Raw genomic sequence first — 18,870 nt, 5'->3', positions numbered from 1 at the left:
TTTCACTATGTTTCACACAGTAAATGTGATTAACAACACATGTAACTGCAAACAGCATTCGGCAGGGGCTTAGTAGTGTCTTAAAACCCAGGAAGAGACAAGATGTCTTAAAATCTGCCGCTTGATCACAGACGTACTGACAGATGAAGCTCTTGTAATCACACATGCAGCAAAAGCAGACTTACAAGCACAATCTTTAAATCAAAAGAAGCAGAAAATCAAAGTCTGAACTACAGTTTGAGGTCCGAACCACTTCCAGAATGATTCTCAAAGGTGTATTTGTAGGCACATGGTTGATTTAGCAGGTTCAACTCAACCTATGCTTTATCGTCTACAGACAATGTGGATGGAGCTCTATTTTGGGTTTGGGTTTAGAAACTAAACTGCATAGGGTTCACATTCCTTTGGAACAATTAACTTCCATTACTTTTCTAGGACTCTTACTGTAATCTTTTTTTTTTTTTTTTTTTTTTTTTTTTTAAGGATTTAATAGAGAATGCATTTACAAAGAAAAAAAATATATACATATACAGTACAGACCAAAAGTTTGGAAACATTACTATTTTTAAAGTTTCTTCTGTTCATCAAGCCTGCATTTATTTAATCAAAAATACAGAAAAAACAGTAATATTGTGAAATATTATTACAACTTAAAATAATAGTTTTCTATTTGAAAATACTTAAAAAAAAAAAAATATTCCTGTGATGCAAAGCTGAATTTTCAGCATCATTCCTCCAGCTTCAGTGTCACATGTAACATCAGTCGATCACATGATCATTTAGAAATCATTCTAATATTCTGATTTATTATGAGTGTTGGAAACAGTTCTGCTGTCTCATATATTTGATGAAGAAAAGGTTCAAAAGAACTGCATTTATTCATAATAAAATTCTAATATATATCACTTTTATCAATTTAACACATGCTTGCTGAATAAAAGTATTGATTTTATTTAAAAAGAAGAAAGAAAAAAAATTACTGACCCCAAATTACTGACCAGTAGTGTATATTGTTATTACAAAATATTTATATTTTAAAAACATAGCTTCTTTTTTTTTTTTTTTTTTTACTTTTTATTCATCAAAGTATCCTAAAAAAGTATCACATGTTCTGAAAAAATATTAAGCAGCAGAACTGTTTCCAACTTTGATAATGAATCATCATATTAGAATGATTTCTAAAGGATCACGTGATAATGATCCTAAAAATTCAGCTTTGCATCACAGAAATAAATGATAATTTAAAGTATAATACATTTAAAAACAATTATTTTAAATTGTAATAATATATCACAATATAAAATTTTTTCTCTATTTTTGATCAAATAAATGCTGGCTTGATGAGCAGAAGAAACTTCTTTCAAAAACATTAAAAATAGTAATGTTTCCAAACTTTTGGTCTGTACTGTATATAGTTAATTTAATTTTAACCAAAAGTAACTAGAAAAAATATACTATATAAATTGCATGACCTTTTAAGTCTTTTACAGGCCTTAAAAACCGAAAATGTTAACATTTTGAATGACTGTGGGAACTCTGTTTATAACTATCAAAATCAGCAGTGCATTTCCACTGAAAGCATCATCTAATGCCTTCCAGAAACTACTAAACCAAACTTCTTTTCTACTGAATCAGTCATTAATAACGTATAACCATTAAACTGAAGAAGCCGATGAAGACCATGTGTGCGTCCTTCATTTGTGGCAGATTTATTCATTTAGCAGATGCATTTATTCAAATCAGCTTATAAAGGAGTACAAATACAAACATATTAATCATGAGGAAACTGTGGGAAAAACGTCCAAAAGAAACATCCAAATCAGCAAGACAAATACTAAATGCATTCTGCATTTACAAATGGAAAATACATTTTCTGTCATTATATATTCACGCTTGAGGAATATAGTAAATGAGTCATATGGCCCACTCACATTTCTTTTCTTTTTTTTTACCTTTCTGAACATTACATTACATGTTGGGTGAAGTTAAACCACTACATAACACCTCACCATTACCATCCCAAATCCTCATTACATCTCATTAGCTCGTCCATTACCAAGAAACTGGCTAAAATAGAGCTTACGATTACAAACAACTGTAAATATTTCCTCACTGACACAGTATTACAATGTTTCTCTGACCATTTTCTAATTTATTTTTCAATTATTCACACGAGAAGAGACCAAACAGAGCAAAAGATTAGCAATACTTTGTATGAAGGAGGAAAAAAAGATAAATAATTCTACCGTTCCACAAGCAGAAAAAAAACCCTAATCAAATCATCAGTCACTAGGGAAAGAAAGACACCGCAGGGTGCTGTTCTTTCCCCATGTCACTTAATGCGTTGTGTTCTTGCAAGATAGAAAACTAGAAAGGGACACGGCAAGGGTGGACAGAGGAAAAACAACAGCACAGGTTCTCTTAAAGGAATAGTTCAGCCTAATATGAAAATATGGCATAATTAGGTCCTAATTTACTCACCCTCACGTTATTAAAAAAATACAACAACCCCGAGAGGACGAGAAACACACCATAAAAGCATAACAAAAGCAATCCGCACAATGTGTTATATTCCTAGTCTTAAATCACTTTAAGACAACATTATGTGATGAACTGAAAAGCACATCTTTATTCACTGATAATCTTAAAGCTTGGAAAGTTTTGCCTGAATTCATGTCCAATTATTATTTTTTTATTTTTATTTTTTTGTGCATCATTTTTTTATAATAATACGATATATTTAAATAATAATAATTATTATTATTTAAATAATAAATGGTAATTTATAAATTATTTAATTAATAAAAACTAAAAATTATATTATAATTTGTGTTATTATGCAATAATTATTATAAAATAATATTATAATGTATTTAACTTAATTATATAAAATATGTTCTATTATTGTATTTAATGTTTTCATTAATAAAAATCAATTACATTTTCATAAAAAAAAATCTAAAGTATTTAATGATTTCTTTTTAAATAATTACAATTAAAAATTATTTAAATTACAAATATGTAATACTTTTCACTTAAATTACATCTACATAAATAATTATTTGTATAAAAATGTTAAATATGCATTTAAATGATTTTTCATTTATATATATATATATATATATATATATATATATATATATATATATATATATATATATTTGAATATAAAAAGTTACTTCAGAAGACTTGTAATACTGAACATGAGACTGTGTTTGTCTTTGAACTAAAGATCTGTTCACAATTCATGTTTAAAAGAAACTGGAGATGCTTAAAGAAAATATTCTCCTTTTGTGTTCTGCATAAAAAGAAAACAGCATGAAATATCAGTTGGGAACAACATGAGGATGAATCATCCCAGAATCAATGATTTCTTTAACACTGCAGCTCTGCCAGCTTTAAATGAAGAGCAAACACACTGGAACACGTGAGCCTGTTTTATTTTCATGGTGAGGTAAGACACATCCAGGCAGGAGTCCAGCCCTTCACTAGAGAAAGAAGGATAGACAAAAGAGAGGAACGAATGACAAGGGGGGCTGGACCAAATTATTTTCCAGGCCTTGGCTGACTAAATGTGAATTCAGCTGGAAGTAACTTGTGCCCATCTTGTCAAGGACAAAGCACAGTTTTCTCATGCTTCTTGGGAGAAATCAGGTCACGGCTCTCCTCTCACGCAGAAATTAGTTCCTCTTTATCATCCTGCACATCTGGTTGTCCTCTTATCTGATAATTGGAAGATGGATTAGTAATACAGAGTCTGTATTAAAGACCTCCATTTAGCGTTCTCCATAGATAATACCTCAAATCATGCGGCCATTGAGGAAAGGTGTGCTGGTACTTTTATAAGCAGTTAGACTTGTGCCAGGTGAAAGATAAAAGAGATGATAAAAATCCCAGAGATTTACATCTAGAGAACAGAATATCCTAAAGCCCTAAGGCTTTTGGATTTGGGCTAATAAGAAAGTGCACACACACCTCAAAGCAATGAGGTAAAAGCTACTCTGAAATGAGTGAGCGTCTGCATAACAATGTCCTGGAAACCACCTAAAACTGTGAGCAGATGCATAAGCACAGGTGAGAAGCACATACTGTACATTTTATTCAGAAAATATAAAAATGTAGTGACATGAATCAAATACCTTCAAAGTCCACTGAGGTCATTTCATCTCCTGTATCAAACATCTGCTCTGGAACTAATGGAAAATCATCAGCCAATGGACCATAAAATAGAAACCAGCACTCATACCAAAACCAGAATTTACATGGAAAATCAATTATTTAAAGTTAAATATTCTTCTGTCTGGACCCTGATACTCAATAGACTGCCAACATCATTTCAGCAATTATAGAAAATCTATTTTAAGAATTTATAAGCTTTAGAAGAATGTTCTGGGCTCAGTACATGTCAAACACCAGAGACATCAATTCAGAAAATAGAAAACTGATGTTACAGCATCAGAAACCAGAGCACACTTTCAGCTCAAAGAGATAGTGCACCCAAAATGGAAATATTCTGCCATCATTGACTCACCCTCATGTCGTCCCAAACCTGTAAGAATGTTACCAAAAGAAAAAGTCTCCCTTTAACTTTTTGCTTACCAACATTCTTCAGAATATCTTCTTTTGTGTTCTATTGTGTAAATTATGATTTTTGCTATTTTCTAAATTATTCGAACTCTTTTCCCGCCATTAACGGAATTTTCCACCATTTATGAAACAACGTTTCCCGCTACTGACTGAAATTTCTGGCTTTCCATGTTTTAACTGATATACAGTAGGAGGTGTGGTTAAACACCTTCTGAATGAGTATTGAACATCTGGATCAAAAAATGGTGAAGAAAAAGCAGAAACAAGCAATCGATGTTAGCGGATGCATATGAAAATAACTCCGTCATTAAAACTTGAACAGCATGTAAATCAAAACTGCCTATGGCTTCTGAAAGAAATGTCGATGCATGGAAACTTTGGAGGTGTTGATGGAAGCGATATACTCCATCTATGCTCTATTTATCATTTTAATCATTTTCTCAGCTTTTTGTTCAAAATGTTGTTTTTATTTAATTTGTGCACATTTAAGTGTTGATAAAAAAACATGCATGAAGCTAGAACAAAAGCTAGAAAAAAGAGGCTCTGTTTTTTAACATTTTGCATGTTCAGATATTCATGCAACATAATAATCTGGGGCAAAGAAAATTTTGCCGAAATGTTGAAAAATGCTGGCGGTGGCTGAAGGAGAAAGAGTTAATAAAGTAGATTTTTTTTAGCAATGTGAGTTCTCAATCTCAGTTTCATGACAAGGTCAGAACCTCGTATCTAATTTCTAAATGGCCCTGGTTTGATGGGAGAACTGTTGACTAGGAATGCAATAATCCATGGAAATATTCCGAGGCTGATGTAATGAAATCCTATGGCAAGTCTGTGGCCAGCTCTTAAGCTTTAGCTAACGAGGAGCGTTACACCCTTGGACCGGACGAAGGGCCGTTTGCCTCATCGCAGGATTAACTATTCCAACATGAGCTGGACGCAGAAGAACACCTGAGGACCAGAAAACTGCTCAACTGTGACAGAACAGTCAAGAGGTCAGGGGTCAAGATGTCACACGAGTTATTTCAACATCAAGAGTGGGGTAACATTTTAAAATTGCTGGAAAATGAGCAGCAAAGTTCTTCGAGAATTGAAGAGCTATTTAGGAAGAATGACTGGAAAATAAACACAAAGACTCAAAGCAACAGCCGTCAACTAGAAGTTAAAGAATCATCGACTTCTGAAACAAAACACACTGACTTTAATTAAAACAATCACAAGGAAGAAAATATTACAGCTATAAAAATCTGACTTATTATCTGTATATTTTTCCATTTCTATATTGTCTTGTTTTTGCAGGTTGCATTTCAGATGTAAATTGTATTTTTTTATATAATTTCAGTGATGTACAAATGCATCATTCATAAACACATTTTAAATGCACCCATAGGAAATGCATTGCTTAAGCACTGATTTAAGCACATGATTTGTCCATATCTCAAACTGAATTACTCTAAGAGAAACAAAAACGGTTTAATTATTGACATACAATAAGAGTACAGAGCTAGAAAATCATTTCATCTGAGCAAACTGTGACTGTAAAACTCTATTCAAGATTACTGGTAACGTTTCTCACAAGAAACATCTGAAAAAAACTCAGCTAACAAAAATGTTCCAAGAACCTTTTGCTAATATTCCCATTATGTTATGAAAACTTTATTCTTGAATGTCAGTTTCAAAATGCAGTTTTTAAAATACATTTTTTATTGGTTATGCGTTAACGTTAAGGAAACATTTAATTTGTATTTTTTTGCAAACATTATAGGATTGTTACTTCTGAAACAAGCGGTTACGTTTAAAAAATGTCTGATGAATGTACAACTACAATGATTCAGAAAACAGGTTCCATGAATGATGTATAAATAATGTTTTTGCACTAATGTTTTGAAAGCATTATTAAAAACCAAATAACTTTGTATGAATGTTATATTAAAATTTTCTCTCTGAAAAACCTTGCCATAATGTCCTGAGAACGTTCCCTGATAGCTGGGAAGTCTTAATTTAATGTCATTGCTTTATATTCTGGATGATGTAATTTCAAATATGATATTAATCAATTATGTATTTCTCCATTTGCAGTCATTGTACTGCCAAACAGAACAAATAAACTTCAGCATGAAAACATCTCTTCATGAAACCCACAACAATAAGAACATACAAAATGCAAACTCTCCTCTGAAGTGCATCCATTCATGCGGGATCTTCAGGCACATCTGGCTGCATTAACACATCTGTCGTCGCGCACACAAACATAGTGAAAATGGGCGTGCATGTTTCCCTAAATCACAGTTGTTTTCATCTGCGATATCATCTTTGCCACACGCACTCTTGGGGAGGTCAGGAAAAAATAAAAGCAGAAATAAAAGGCTAGTGTGTGTGTTTAATGTCTCTGGTAAATGATCTCAGAGTAACATGTTAATAATCAAAAATAACAAATCAAACATTTCTTGCGCACATGCAAATATATCGGGATTAATTTGCTAACACTTGAAATTCATTTCAGCAGGGGATTTGCTTCTCTGACACTTGCGCAATGAACATCACATAAAATGGAAATCAAAAAGCCTTTTTAATGAGTCCAACTTTCATTTTTTGGTGGTGCGAGAGCTTATGAAGTCACGGCCAAAGGTACTGAATTAGCCTGAACGTCAAGCCAAGGCTTAAACCCCTGTGATGCATGTTATCACCTCAGTCCCAATCCAGATCCTGGAAGATCTTTCATCTGCTTCTTGTATTTTAAAACTATTGTTGTTCTCCCTTCGGGGCTCTGTGTGTTCATTACATCTGTTTGACAGAGCATTTGGATGGTCTACATTTCAAACGGCCTCACATATGCTAAAAGTAGCAAGAATATGATACATGAAAATAATCCTGCTCCGTGAGCCAGTCACAAGTATCTGGGAATACTTTATTTACTGATCCATTTGAAGAGCATACAAGACACGCCAGTATTGTCACAACTGCTCATCTGGTGTCTAATAAATACAGAATAAAAAAATAGATATCTATTTTTGGAAGTGGTAAATAACACAAAGTTTACTGTATGTTTTACAGGAAAATATTTCAGTCTTTTTACTTCAAACTTTAATGTTTAATACAATGAGTCATTTGCCAATTCTCTGTCATTTTATGGTAAATTTACTAGCAATTTCTGAGTGAAATTTATTTTTCTACAGCCATTTTTTATAATTTTGACTAAAAATATATATATATATATATATAAAAATCTAATATATTAAATGAAATTTTATATATAAAAAATTAAGATATAATAAATATTTATATTATTTTATTGTTATATTTTAATATATAATATATCCTTATATTATATACTGCTACAATAATACTAATAATTGTAAAACTGAATATAAAATATAATACTTTTATGTTATGGTTATGGTGATGTTGTGTTATGTAATTTTTCGAAATTGAGATTTATACATCATCTGAAAGCTGAATAAATAAGCTTTCATCCATTGATGTATGTTATGTTATGTTCATTAAATATGTTGAATCAAAATTTCAAGTTTAATTCACTTGTGTCACTTGCTGATTCTCTGAAATTGCTTTTTCAATTTGCTAGCAATTTCTAAGCAAAATTTGTTTCTTGGAAATTGTTTCCTTGATTCCTGGAAACCCCTTTAGAGCGCTGTCTAAACAAGACCTTCGCTTCAGCTGGAAAAATAGTGTTTTGTCCTCATAATTCACCAGAAGCCAAATGAACAATGCATCGTGTCCGGAAGCACTCGAGTGTCCTTCACTCCGGCCCTCAAACTAAATTTCATTTGCACTCAAGGAGTCTGTGTTTGTGTCTAAATTACAAATCCTTCTATAAATGCAAACATGTATTAATCACAGCATCTTTATTCATGAAAAAACACTACACTGGGAATAATGACTTCAAACCTTCAGCCTCATTACTCTTCTGATGCAGCAAATGCAGCATGCATAAGAGAATGATCCCTAAATAAAAGTATTAATAAAACACCCATGTGACTATATAATGCTAAATAAATATATAATTAAATTCATAGAACAATACTGAACTAATTACCTTACATATTAGATTATATACAAATAAATAATAATAATACCTCTTAAAGCTTCCATAAAACACACACACATTGTATTTTACTCAAATGCAAAATCATTCTTAAATACCAACAGTACATCATCTCTCCACCTCTACATTTAGATCTATTTAATTTCCTTTCTCAGCTCCACACATCCAGCACTTCCTGCAGCTCGAGTCTCTGTAGTTCAGCTTTCATCGGCGTCCCTGTAGGGAACGCTCACAGTCATCCGTCTGAAGCCAAACCTCGGACTCGTGCTCAACACCACACGGCTGAACATCTGCTTTCTGCATGAGCACGAGGGAAAGGCTCCCACAATTCCCTGCTCCTCTTTTATTGTGCTTTAAAGAGCACGAGCGGTGGAAACGCTTCTCGAGAGCAACACGCCGCCTCAAACCGAATCCCCTGAAATTAGCCAACAAAAGGAAAATCACTAAAGCAGGATTGGATTTCCTCAGCAGATCTTCAGGACTCAGGGGTGAACACTGGTCAGATGAGGCGGATGCAAGAGGTTTTGTTTGCTTGGTGTTTTTTTGTAAAGTGCACAGGATAAACCCCTCCATACCGGTCCAAGACAGACTGTCTCTTTCAAACACTTATTCAGCACAGGCTGTCAGACCGACTGGCCACTTCGCCAAGGTCAAAGGTCAAGAGTCTCTGCTGAGCAACAGGATGCTCGGACTGAGGTCAAGCTGAGTGTCAGAGCGAAGACAGGATGTGGGATGAGCAAGTGAGGAAAACAACAACACACTCAAACACCTCCACAAATACAGCTAAATACACAAACAAATAAAAACAGCCAGATATAATTGAAATATTTCTTTGTGGTAGACGGAACATGAAACATTTATGAATTTAGCAGCCATTTACATTCATGCATTTATTCAAAGTGATTTAAAAAGAGGAACAAAAGCAATCCATCAAAGAGTGACAGTATTAGTAAAATACAATGCCAGGTTTATTAGAACTTTGCTGTATATTTTAAACAATAATTCACCACCAAATAAATAAATAAATAAATAAAATTGCCATCTTATTTATTTTAACATAACTAATCATTTTTATTTTATTTTATATCCTTGGTTCAATGGGCTTTTTTTTTTCTCAGTATGCAAAAATATTTAAATTTAGTAATGTATTTATTATAACATTTATGATTTTTTAAATAAAATGTTTAATTGTAATACAAATATAATAATACTAATAAATGTATGATATAGTAATGTATATTAATGTTATTTTAAATTAGTATTTATTTTACTAATAAATAATGAGGCTATTTTCTGGCCTGGTGTGACAGATTGTAGACCCGGAAGTAAACAGCCACTGCAGAGTCGGTGGGCGGAGCTAAACAGGCAGTAAAGTATAATCGGTGGGCGGGGCTAAACAGGCAGTAATGTATAATCGGTGGGCGGGGCTAAACAGGCAGTAATTTATAATTGGTGGGCGGGGCTAAACAAGTAGGGATGCTAAAAGCAGGCGTAGATTTTCTTCAGCAGAAGCAGGGTTTACCAACACTATTACATCATAAAGTGTCACAATCTGTCAACCCTTTAAAAATAATACAACATCTAATTTCATTAGCAGTAAGAGCAATTCCTGGGCAGTGGTTTTTCTGAATTCCCTCACTCACACCAAATTTGTGCAGATCACTAGGCTTTGAAACAGAGCTAATATTTTTGTCTATTACACTGATGACTCATTATACGGAACAATGTACATGGATCCAATTCAACTCCAAAAATCCATCTTTTGATTCGACTGGTTCATGCGTCCACCTTATAAGGACAAAGAACTCGAGCTGGTCGGTAAAACATGAAGTCACTGTACAGAACATAAATATGGAGAAATGGTAATAAAAACTGTATAACGGCCAACTGACATGAGTAATGCCTGAATGCCATTCTATGCATGTAATTTAATGCTTTTAAAATGAAATCTATTATCAAAAGAACAATTCTGCACATCTGTAATTCTGCCAGCATATTTAGTACTAAATAACAGAAGAAAATGCAACTAAGAGGCACGCACACCACATCAATTAACCCAGTTTGCAACAACTCCAGCTGTTCCTTTTATGCACAAGTGAAATAGTGAAATAGTAAAATTACTACAAATCCTTCAAATTAATAAAGTACATTGTGCACTATATTTACAGTTTCTTTAGAGAATAGATAGATAGACAGACAGACAGACACAGATAGATAGATAGATAGATAGATAGATAGATAGATAGATAGATGATTATATATATATATATATATATATATATATATATATATATATATATATATATATATATATATATATAAATATATATATATATATATATAAAATTTAATATTTAATAATTTAATATATATATATATATATATATATATATATATATATATATATATATATACACACACACACATATATACATACATACATACATATATATATATATATATATATATATATATATATATATATATATATATATATATATATATATATATATAATAAATTATTCTTAATACATAAACAACATTATTAATTTTACATAAACATAATTAACATAATGCATTAATAATAATTTTAAATAAAGAAGATTATATATTTAGTAAGTGTATATTTATAAAAAATATAATTATAATTACAATAACTATATATATATATATATATATATATATATATATATATATATATATATATATATATATAATGTTTAATACATAATGTTTTAATTATTATTAATATATAAATGTTATTAATATTACATAAACATAATGATCATAATGTATATATAATAATATTTAAATACTAATATTACATGAATATTTTTATATCATTAGTACTATGTAAACATTACATCCATATACATATAAAACATAAATCCATTACAACATTTATAATATTTGTGTATTAATAATGATTTGATACCCACAATTATATATTTTTTCCACATCTCTGAAAACCTGAAAGTTTTCCCTTACGTTACTTCATTACAGGCAAGCGATCTGATTGTGGTAATAAAGTCTTTTGTACCGTTACCACTGCTAGCCGATGATGCAGTCCATGACTCCAGCTCTTTATTAGTGCAGATGAGTCTGGGAAAAACAAGATCTTCAAGTGCTGAGTCTCATAACAGTGTTTCAGACGGTCTAATCAAGAGCTCCAGTTATCTACAGCTCACAGCGGTCATTATCGCAGGGAACCGGCTCCTTGACATTACAAATTAATTAGAGGGGAAACGCAGAAAACATCTCACAAACCCTCAGGAGGAGGTGTGTTTGTCGCAGTCTTCGGTCTCTTTAAGCATCATTTTCTTGTCTTTTGTATGAATGTCTTACAAACACACTCTCTCCCTCATTCTCTATTACACATCGAGCCTGATTGTGCTGCTCTCTCATCTTTCCAGCTCTGCACTTGCTTTTTCTGAGTTTTTTCGAGTGCCAAATGCTTTTATCCGTGCCCGATTCGGTCAGAAAGTCATATTGCAGTTTTAGTTGTGACATGATTCGCATGATGCTGCTGCTCAGATATCAAGGCTAATGTCTCACTGAAACATCAGCTATTATAACAATGAGTGAAAACTGCGTATTCACGCTTGATTTCTTTAAATGAACCAAACTCACACTTTTTAAACTTAAAAGTCGAATCAGGTCTCTTTTGTGTAACGGTCTCAGTTGACTGTTATTTAACACAGATATTTTTTGAATCCAGGTCAACATGAATCAGGGCCTGTCCGCTCTTCTCCTCTTCTCTCTGTTCATCACATTACAGCTCCAGTTATGTTGAAACTCTTTTCCAGATGAGTCCGCTTGTCTCTGTGGACGTGCTGCTATAAGCATCTTTCAGTCTGTGCATTTGAGTGTGTTTGTGAGATTATAATAGAAATGGCATTGCTGGATTAAAGTCATAGTCTGTATTTAACCTCATGTTCTTCCAAACCTGTATGATTTATTTTAAATGTGTGTTGTTACTGCTTTTTCTAATAAAATTACCTCATTTACTGAGCAGAGATATTCGGTCTCAAAAAAATAAAAATAATAATAATGATTTAAAGAGCCACACAGATGGGAAATCAAAAATTAGCTGTATTACAGTGTATGATGTAGCTGTCCATCAGTGTAAACAATGTGCAAAATAATTTAACCAAAAAGTACACGATTTATAAAGTTATTGGCTTCTAAAGTAAGGAGTCGACTCTGAATCGCTGAAACGAGTCATTATAGATTTCAGATCTTTTGCCCATCTCTATGTACATCACTAGGAACACTTTGCATAATAATCTCCGCCTACCGTCTTTGGAGAAACGGAACTCTGACCTGATCAGTATGTGTGCTGTCTGCAGCCTTTCTCTGCGCCGATCGTCATGTACAAACACGTCATTAAAATGAAGTGTAACTCCGTGAATACTCAACGAAGAGACATGAGAGAGATATCTATAGAAAGCTTGACATGTCTACTTTAAGACTAAACAAGTGCTGCCGAAAACATATTTTCTGTGATAAAGTAATCCATATGAAAACAACGCGATGTCTGTTTTTCATGTCTCCCTTCATTATATCTAATGTGCGCCCCCCTTCCCCCCCCCCCCCCGCGTTGAAAGCGCTATTCGGATTCAAACTGAAGCGCACGGCTTGAACAGCTTTGCACGAACCGTTTGGGGATCTATGAGAATTGAGGTAATTTTAAAATGATATTTTGACAAAATTACAATGTTTTTTAACCTTGGATGGATTTAAACCTAATGTACAGGACTTATAAACAGTGATAGGAAGCTTAGAATTTTCATCTTATTGGCTCTTTAAGTAGTCGATGTGACAAAGTATTTTGAAGAGATATGATTTGTATGAGAAACAGGTCATTGTTATTTAATGAATATTTAAAAGAATAATAATAATGAAAGACCTTCATCTAGGGTCAGATATAAAATATTTTAGTTTTTATCATATATATATATATATATATATATATATATATATATATATATTAATTAATTAATTATATATATATATTAATAATTAATTATATATATATATATATATATATATATATATATATATATATATATATATATATATATATATATATATATATATACATATAATTTAATGTAAAAAATTATATTGCAACAATTTTGCACTTTGAGAAATCGCAATAAAACAACAAAAAGAACTAATTATGAAACAAAATTCCTAATACAGTAAAAATTTTCAAACCTATTCCAGTGATTGTTTTGTATAGTAAAAATTTTATTGAATTACTAAATATATATTTTTAAATATAATTTTGGTATGGTGTTTGGTTGCCACTTGAAAAATCACATAAAAACTGTACCCTACCGAAAAATTCAGTTGAGAACCACCGGCCAGTGTTTCCACACTTTCCAGGAGTCTGTGTTAATCATCCGCTCGGGTTTATCGCTTCATGATAATGTGAGAAGGTGTGGAGACCTTGTTTTCCTGTCTGGCACATGGAAGGGTCATGCCTCTGATAATAACACGTCTCCAGCGCTCAGGATAGGTGGTCTCCTCTTCCACCACTGTGTCTCTCTCTCACACGCTATGGGAACAGTCCAGAAATCACTTCCGCTCATTCTGAGCATAGCATGCTTTGGTTTTGCTTAAAAAATATATGTTACAGGTCCAATAAAGATTGCAACATGACTATTTAGAAAAATAATGCACTAAATCACCTGCATACTAATATACCAACATACTGACCATCCCGATGCACACAACCGCAGAAACTACAGCAGTGATGCCACCCCACTGTTTGCCAAATTATACTTCTGTATTTGACTGGGCAGAAGAATAATGCACTTTGTTCTGACTGTGAAGAGAAAAAAATAACCAATTTTACCTCCATTTCCACTTCAGGGTTATTCACAGAAATTAAATTTACTCGTACAACTTAATTAGGGGCTTTGATTAAAATCAAGAAGATTAAATTGAATTCATGTTCTTATATAAATGAACAAAGACCATTTAATTCAGCTTCATGTCTTGTTACTTGTGTGCCGAACACACACACACACACACACACACAAATATGTTTTGAAGATTTGCCGGTAGCCATTGACCTGCATAGTATTGTTTCCCTACAGTGGAAGTCATGGGTTACCGGCAACTATTTATTACTGTATTTCTTACAGAAAACATGCATTGATATATTTCAGTGCACATCTACTGCTTTGACTCGGTTACTAAACTGCGATCAAGCATTTATAGACTAAAAGACTAGGAACATAAAGAACACAAACTGGTCATCATGTGTTTCACTGCTGCTTATGAAAGGACTAAAATCTCTGACCCTGTAAATCAGTGTGCTGAGCACCTCCCACAACATTTTGAACTGCTTGTGCTGAAATCAGTTTGAAAAACAAATCCAAGCTTTCAACTTTGATAATTTGATTTGATGAATGTTTTTCTGCTTCATCCAGTTTCAACAACTGGAATTCATCAGCTTCAGTGGGGCAGGAGACTCACACGAGATCTCTCTCACTCTCTTACTCATGCAGTTTAACAAATGCTGGATTTAATTTCCACATGACACTGTCTGACCACCACAGCCTCAGCCAAAAGCCACAATAACAGTGAAGCTGAGGTTTTCTGGAAAACAGGCTCTATGGCAATACTGGTGTTCTGTCTACAAAACATTTATATATAATGCTGTTCAAAACTTTGGGCCAGACATTTTATTTTTCATTAATTGCTCATTTAGTAAGAATGTAACTGATCAGAAGTGACATTTATAATATTACAAAATAACTATATTTCAAATAAATGCTGTTCTTTTGAACTTTCTAGTCAACAAAGAATCCTGAAAAAATTAAATGCATCATGGTTTCCACAAAAATATGAAGCAGCACAACGGTTTTCAACACTAATAATAATTAAATGTTACTAAAATAACAACAAATCAACATCTAAGAATAATTTCTAAAGGATCATATGACACTGAAGAGTAACGATGCTGAAAATTCAGCTTTACATCACAGAAATAAATTACTTTTTATATTCAATAGAAAACTGTTATTTTAATCGTAATAATATTTCACAATATTACCGTTTTTTTTTATCAAATAAATGCAGACTTGGTGAGCAGAAAACCCTTTTTGTGTTTTTGTGTCCTGTCTCATATCAAGACCTGGGCCGCATTTAGCAGCTGTGTATGTAGCCTACAAGAAATCTATAACGTCATGGTCACTTACGACGCAACTTTAAATGCGCCACAAATTTTGAATGTTTTTTGAATTCTTCACGCTCTGGTTCACATTCACACATGCTCTGTTACCAGAGAACTGAATATAAAATCAGAAGCTCACGCAATGAAGTTACTCTCCCACCCTCTCGCTCTCTGGATGATATACTGCAAAACAAATGAAGAGCATGGAAATCAGCAGATTCAGTAATTAGACTCTGTTTTGTTGCCGCCGGCACGAAGCTGTCAGAGCGAATGTTCATTTGCATTCAAAAACCACACTGGCAAGGGTTGGTTTGACAGGGGCTTCATTACGCCGACCTGATTGACCGTGTCACACTAGTCTAACACTTCTGAAACACAGAACATCAGCTCAGCCTTCAAATGCAAAAAATAAAGATATACTACAATGCCTCATGTAGAAATCAAACACCAACCGAAAATATGCCCTGAACGAATATCTCCTCTGCTATTCTATACAATATAGACAATGATGCGAAAATGGACAAACCCAATAAATATATACTCTAAATAAGCAACTAATTGTGGCTACATAGCATGTCTTATTTAAGTAACAAAAACACAGCTTTTACGCTCTTACAAACATATCACTGCAAAATATGTTTTAGGATTTATTAACAGTCAAAACACCCGAAATTACAAATAAATATTGATAATAATATTAATAATAAACTGTTGGACAAAGGGTACTGCCAACACAGATGTCATGCATAGAAGCGCTAGATAGTCCGTAAAAAATGAATAATTAATAATTATAATAAAAAGTAAACTAAAACTAGAATGAATGAACAAGCAAACAGTATATTGGGGGTTAAAAAAACTTAAAGTAATAGGAAAAAATTATCTCCAAACAATATTTTTCACATATTACATTAATTAATATAAAATACAAACTGGGTATTTATGCATACAAACACATAGTTCCTTTTTTAATTTTATGATGGGGTCTTTCACAAGAGGATGATCATATTTGGCATTTAAAAGACTAAAACCCCCTGCCATAGTATTTCAGCGTGCCATGGTATTACCTAATGTTACCATCATTGTTCTGTGGTACCGTGTATGTGGTAAAGTGCCAGAATAAAGACGGATTTACTCATTTTTCTGCAGATCAAGTAGTAGCTGCTCTCCATCCACTTCTATAAGCACCTTCAGTGATCCAGGATGACCCTAAAACCAGACAAAAGAGAACGAAGAAAAGCATGATCTCCTAAACTGAAAACAAATGCAACAGAAGACACACAATTCATATTTTCTAAAATCACTCCCCAAAGTCTCCACATTAATGGATGGTGAAAAATACAAATAAAAAAGAAAGTGAGTTCAAAAATTACGTTTTACACAAAATTAAATAGATGTTCAGAATCACGGTATTGATCATCCATCAAAATGGTCACAATAAGTGCATTACATTGTGCACTGCATTGTGGGATACAGTTGACATATCAACTGAGAGATAAGAGGGTCTGTATTACTTACAATTGGAGAAAGTGTAACAGTCAACTTGCATCATTAACTTGGAATATAAAACTTTTTTTTGTTTAGGATTGTTTAATGTAAAACATATTGAAGATTATCCTATAATCTGTCTATTCATTAAACAATAAGAACATTCCTTTTAAAGGCTGTTTATTCAGCATAGTGAATCCATTCCTCCATTGACATCAATTTAAAACAACAAATTATGCTTTTTAATAATTATGCCATTATGCTTTTTATTTTATTTTTATTTTTTTTTATTATGCTTTTTGGGCTAACGGTTGCAGCCTTGCCTTCTAGTTGCTTTGAAAGAAACAAAATGAATGATCAACCTATGGAGATTTGCAAAATCATCTCGTACTTATGCATTACATAAGTAAATAAATTGCTGGTTTATTCATACAAGTCAACTATTAACTTGTGTGTCCATATCATTAGTGGTCAGTACAAGAACACATATTCCCAATGGACTGGAGAATAGAAATGTGGTCGCACATCTTTATTTGCGTTAAGTATTACGGTTTATCCGAAATGCATCAAATTATGAAAGTAAAATGGGTTGCAATAGCTGTTTCTTGTTGGCTTAACTTATGTTAGTGGTTACAGTCATGGAAGATGAAGTTCTAACCGCTGCTTTAAAGACAATGCAAGTCCGTAGACCAATACACAGCGAGAGAAAGCATCTTTCCAGATTTGAGTGGGCTTTTGTACAGGATAAAATTAATCCACCATTGTGTCGTAAGTCTGTAGCTGTCAGGATTAGTTTTATGTTTCAATTCTCTCTGACATTAATTCACTTCACGCTCTGTAAGTCTGAAAGTTCGGCAGATTTACTACAAGGCTCTAAGGGAAATGGATTTAAACCAGCCAGGCGTTGACAAAATACAGCAGAAATAAGCATGAATCATCTGTCAAACATGAAGAGGCCCATGCATCATTGCATATGCGTGCTAATGCATGGCTACAACCGTGACACATACACACTGAGGTAGATGGTGGGAAAGTTAAGTTTTTATTACAAATTTGACCTAGAATATGGGCTGACCTTCATCCAAGTGATGGAAAAAAAGAAAAGCAGATTAAACAAAAGCCAACCCTTACGAAAAAGAAGTTTATTCAAGTGTACTAGTAGTATACTTCTTGTAAACTTAAAAGAGTCGACTTTTAATGTACTTTCTCAGAAATATACTTTAAGTCACATTTAAGTATACCTGACTTATACTTAGAAGAAGTCTAAATATATTTGAGCTATACTTGTGCTCCGGGAATCCATGGTTTCATTGTTATCAGGTAGGGGGCGCCATAACACATTTTCTGTACAGAAAAAAAAGAAGAAACCGAAACAACAGATGCATAAAGCAGCATCAAAACTGTGTAACATTATGGAATAAAATTTTGACCCAAATTTTCGACCCTTTGGGGTGTTGATCGACTCTATCTAAATTTTGATTATCATTCTGAATCCAACTCAGTCTTTTTTCAGTTTTTTTTTTTTTTTTTTTTCAAAATCTCATTTATT

At 32.8% G+C, this 18,870-nt stretch overlaps 1 protein-coding gene across 2 annotated transcripts in view; it reads right to left on the bottom strand.

Annotated features, from left to right (window-relative positions):
* The window catches only part of LOC113055846 (disintegrin and metalloproteinase domain-containing protein 12-like), a 77,989-nt gene that overhangs the window by 39,650 nt on the left and 19,469 nt on the right, over positions 1 to 18,870 (bottom strand). For both annotated transcript variants that reach the window (XR_003277585.1, XM_026222213.1), the window contains exon 3: positions 16,969 to 17,042. Coding sequence is in view for 1 of the 2 variants with exons in the window: in XM_026222213.1 (XP_026077998.1) it covers positions 16,969 to 17,042 (74 nt within the window). In the remaining variant the exon portion in view is untranslated. The remainder of the gene's footprint in view (positions 1 to 16,968; positions 17,043 to 18,870) is intronic.

The sequence above is a fragment of the Carassius auratus genome, chromosome 37 (assembly GCF_003368295.1).
Source record: "Carassius auratus strain Wakin chromosome 37, ASM336829v1, whole genome shotgun sequence".
Classification (NCBI taxonomy): domain Eukaryota; kingdom Metazoa; phylum Chordata; class Actinopteri; order Cypriniformes; family Cyprinidae; genus Carassius; species Carassius auratus.
This window is presented reverse-complemented; position numbering and strand designations above follow the sequence as displayed.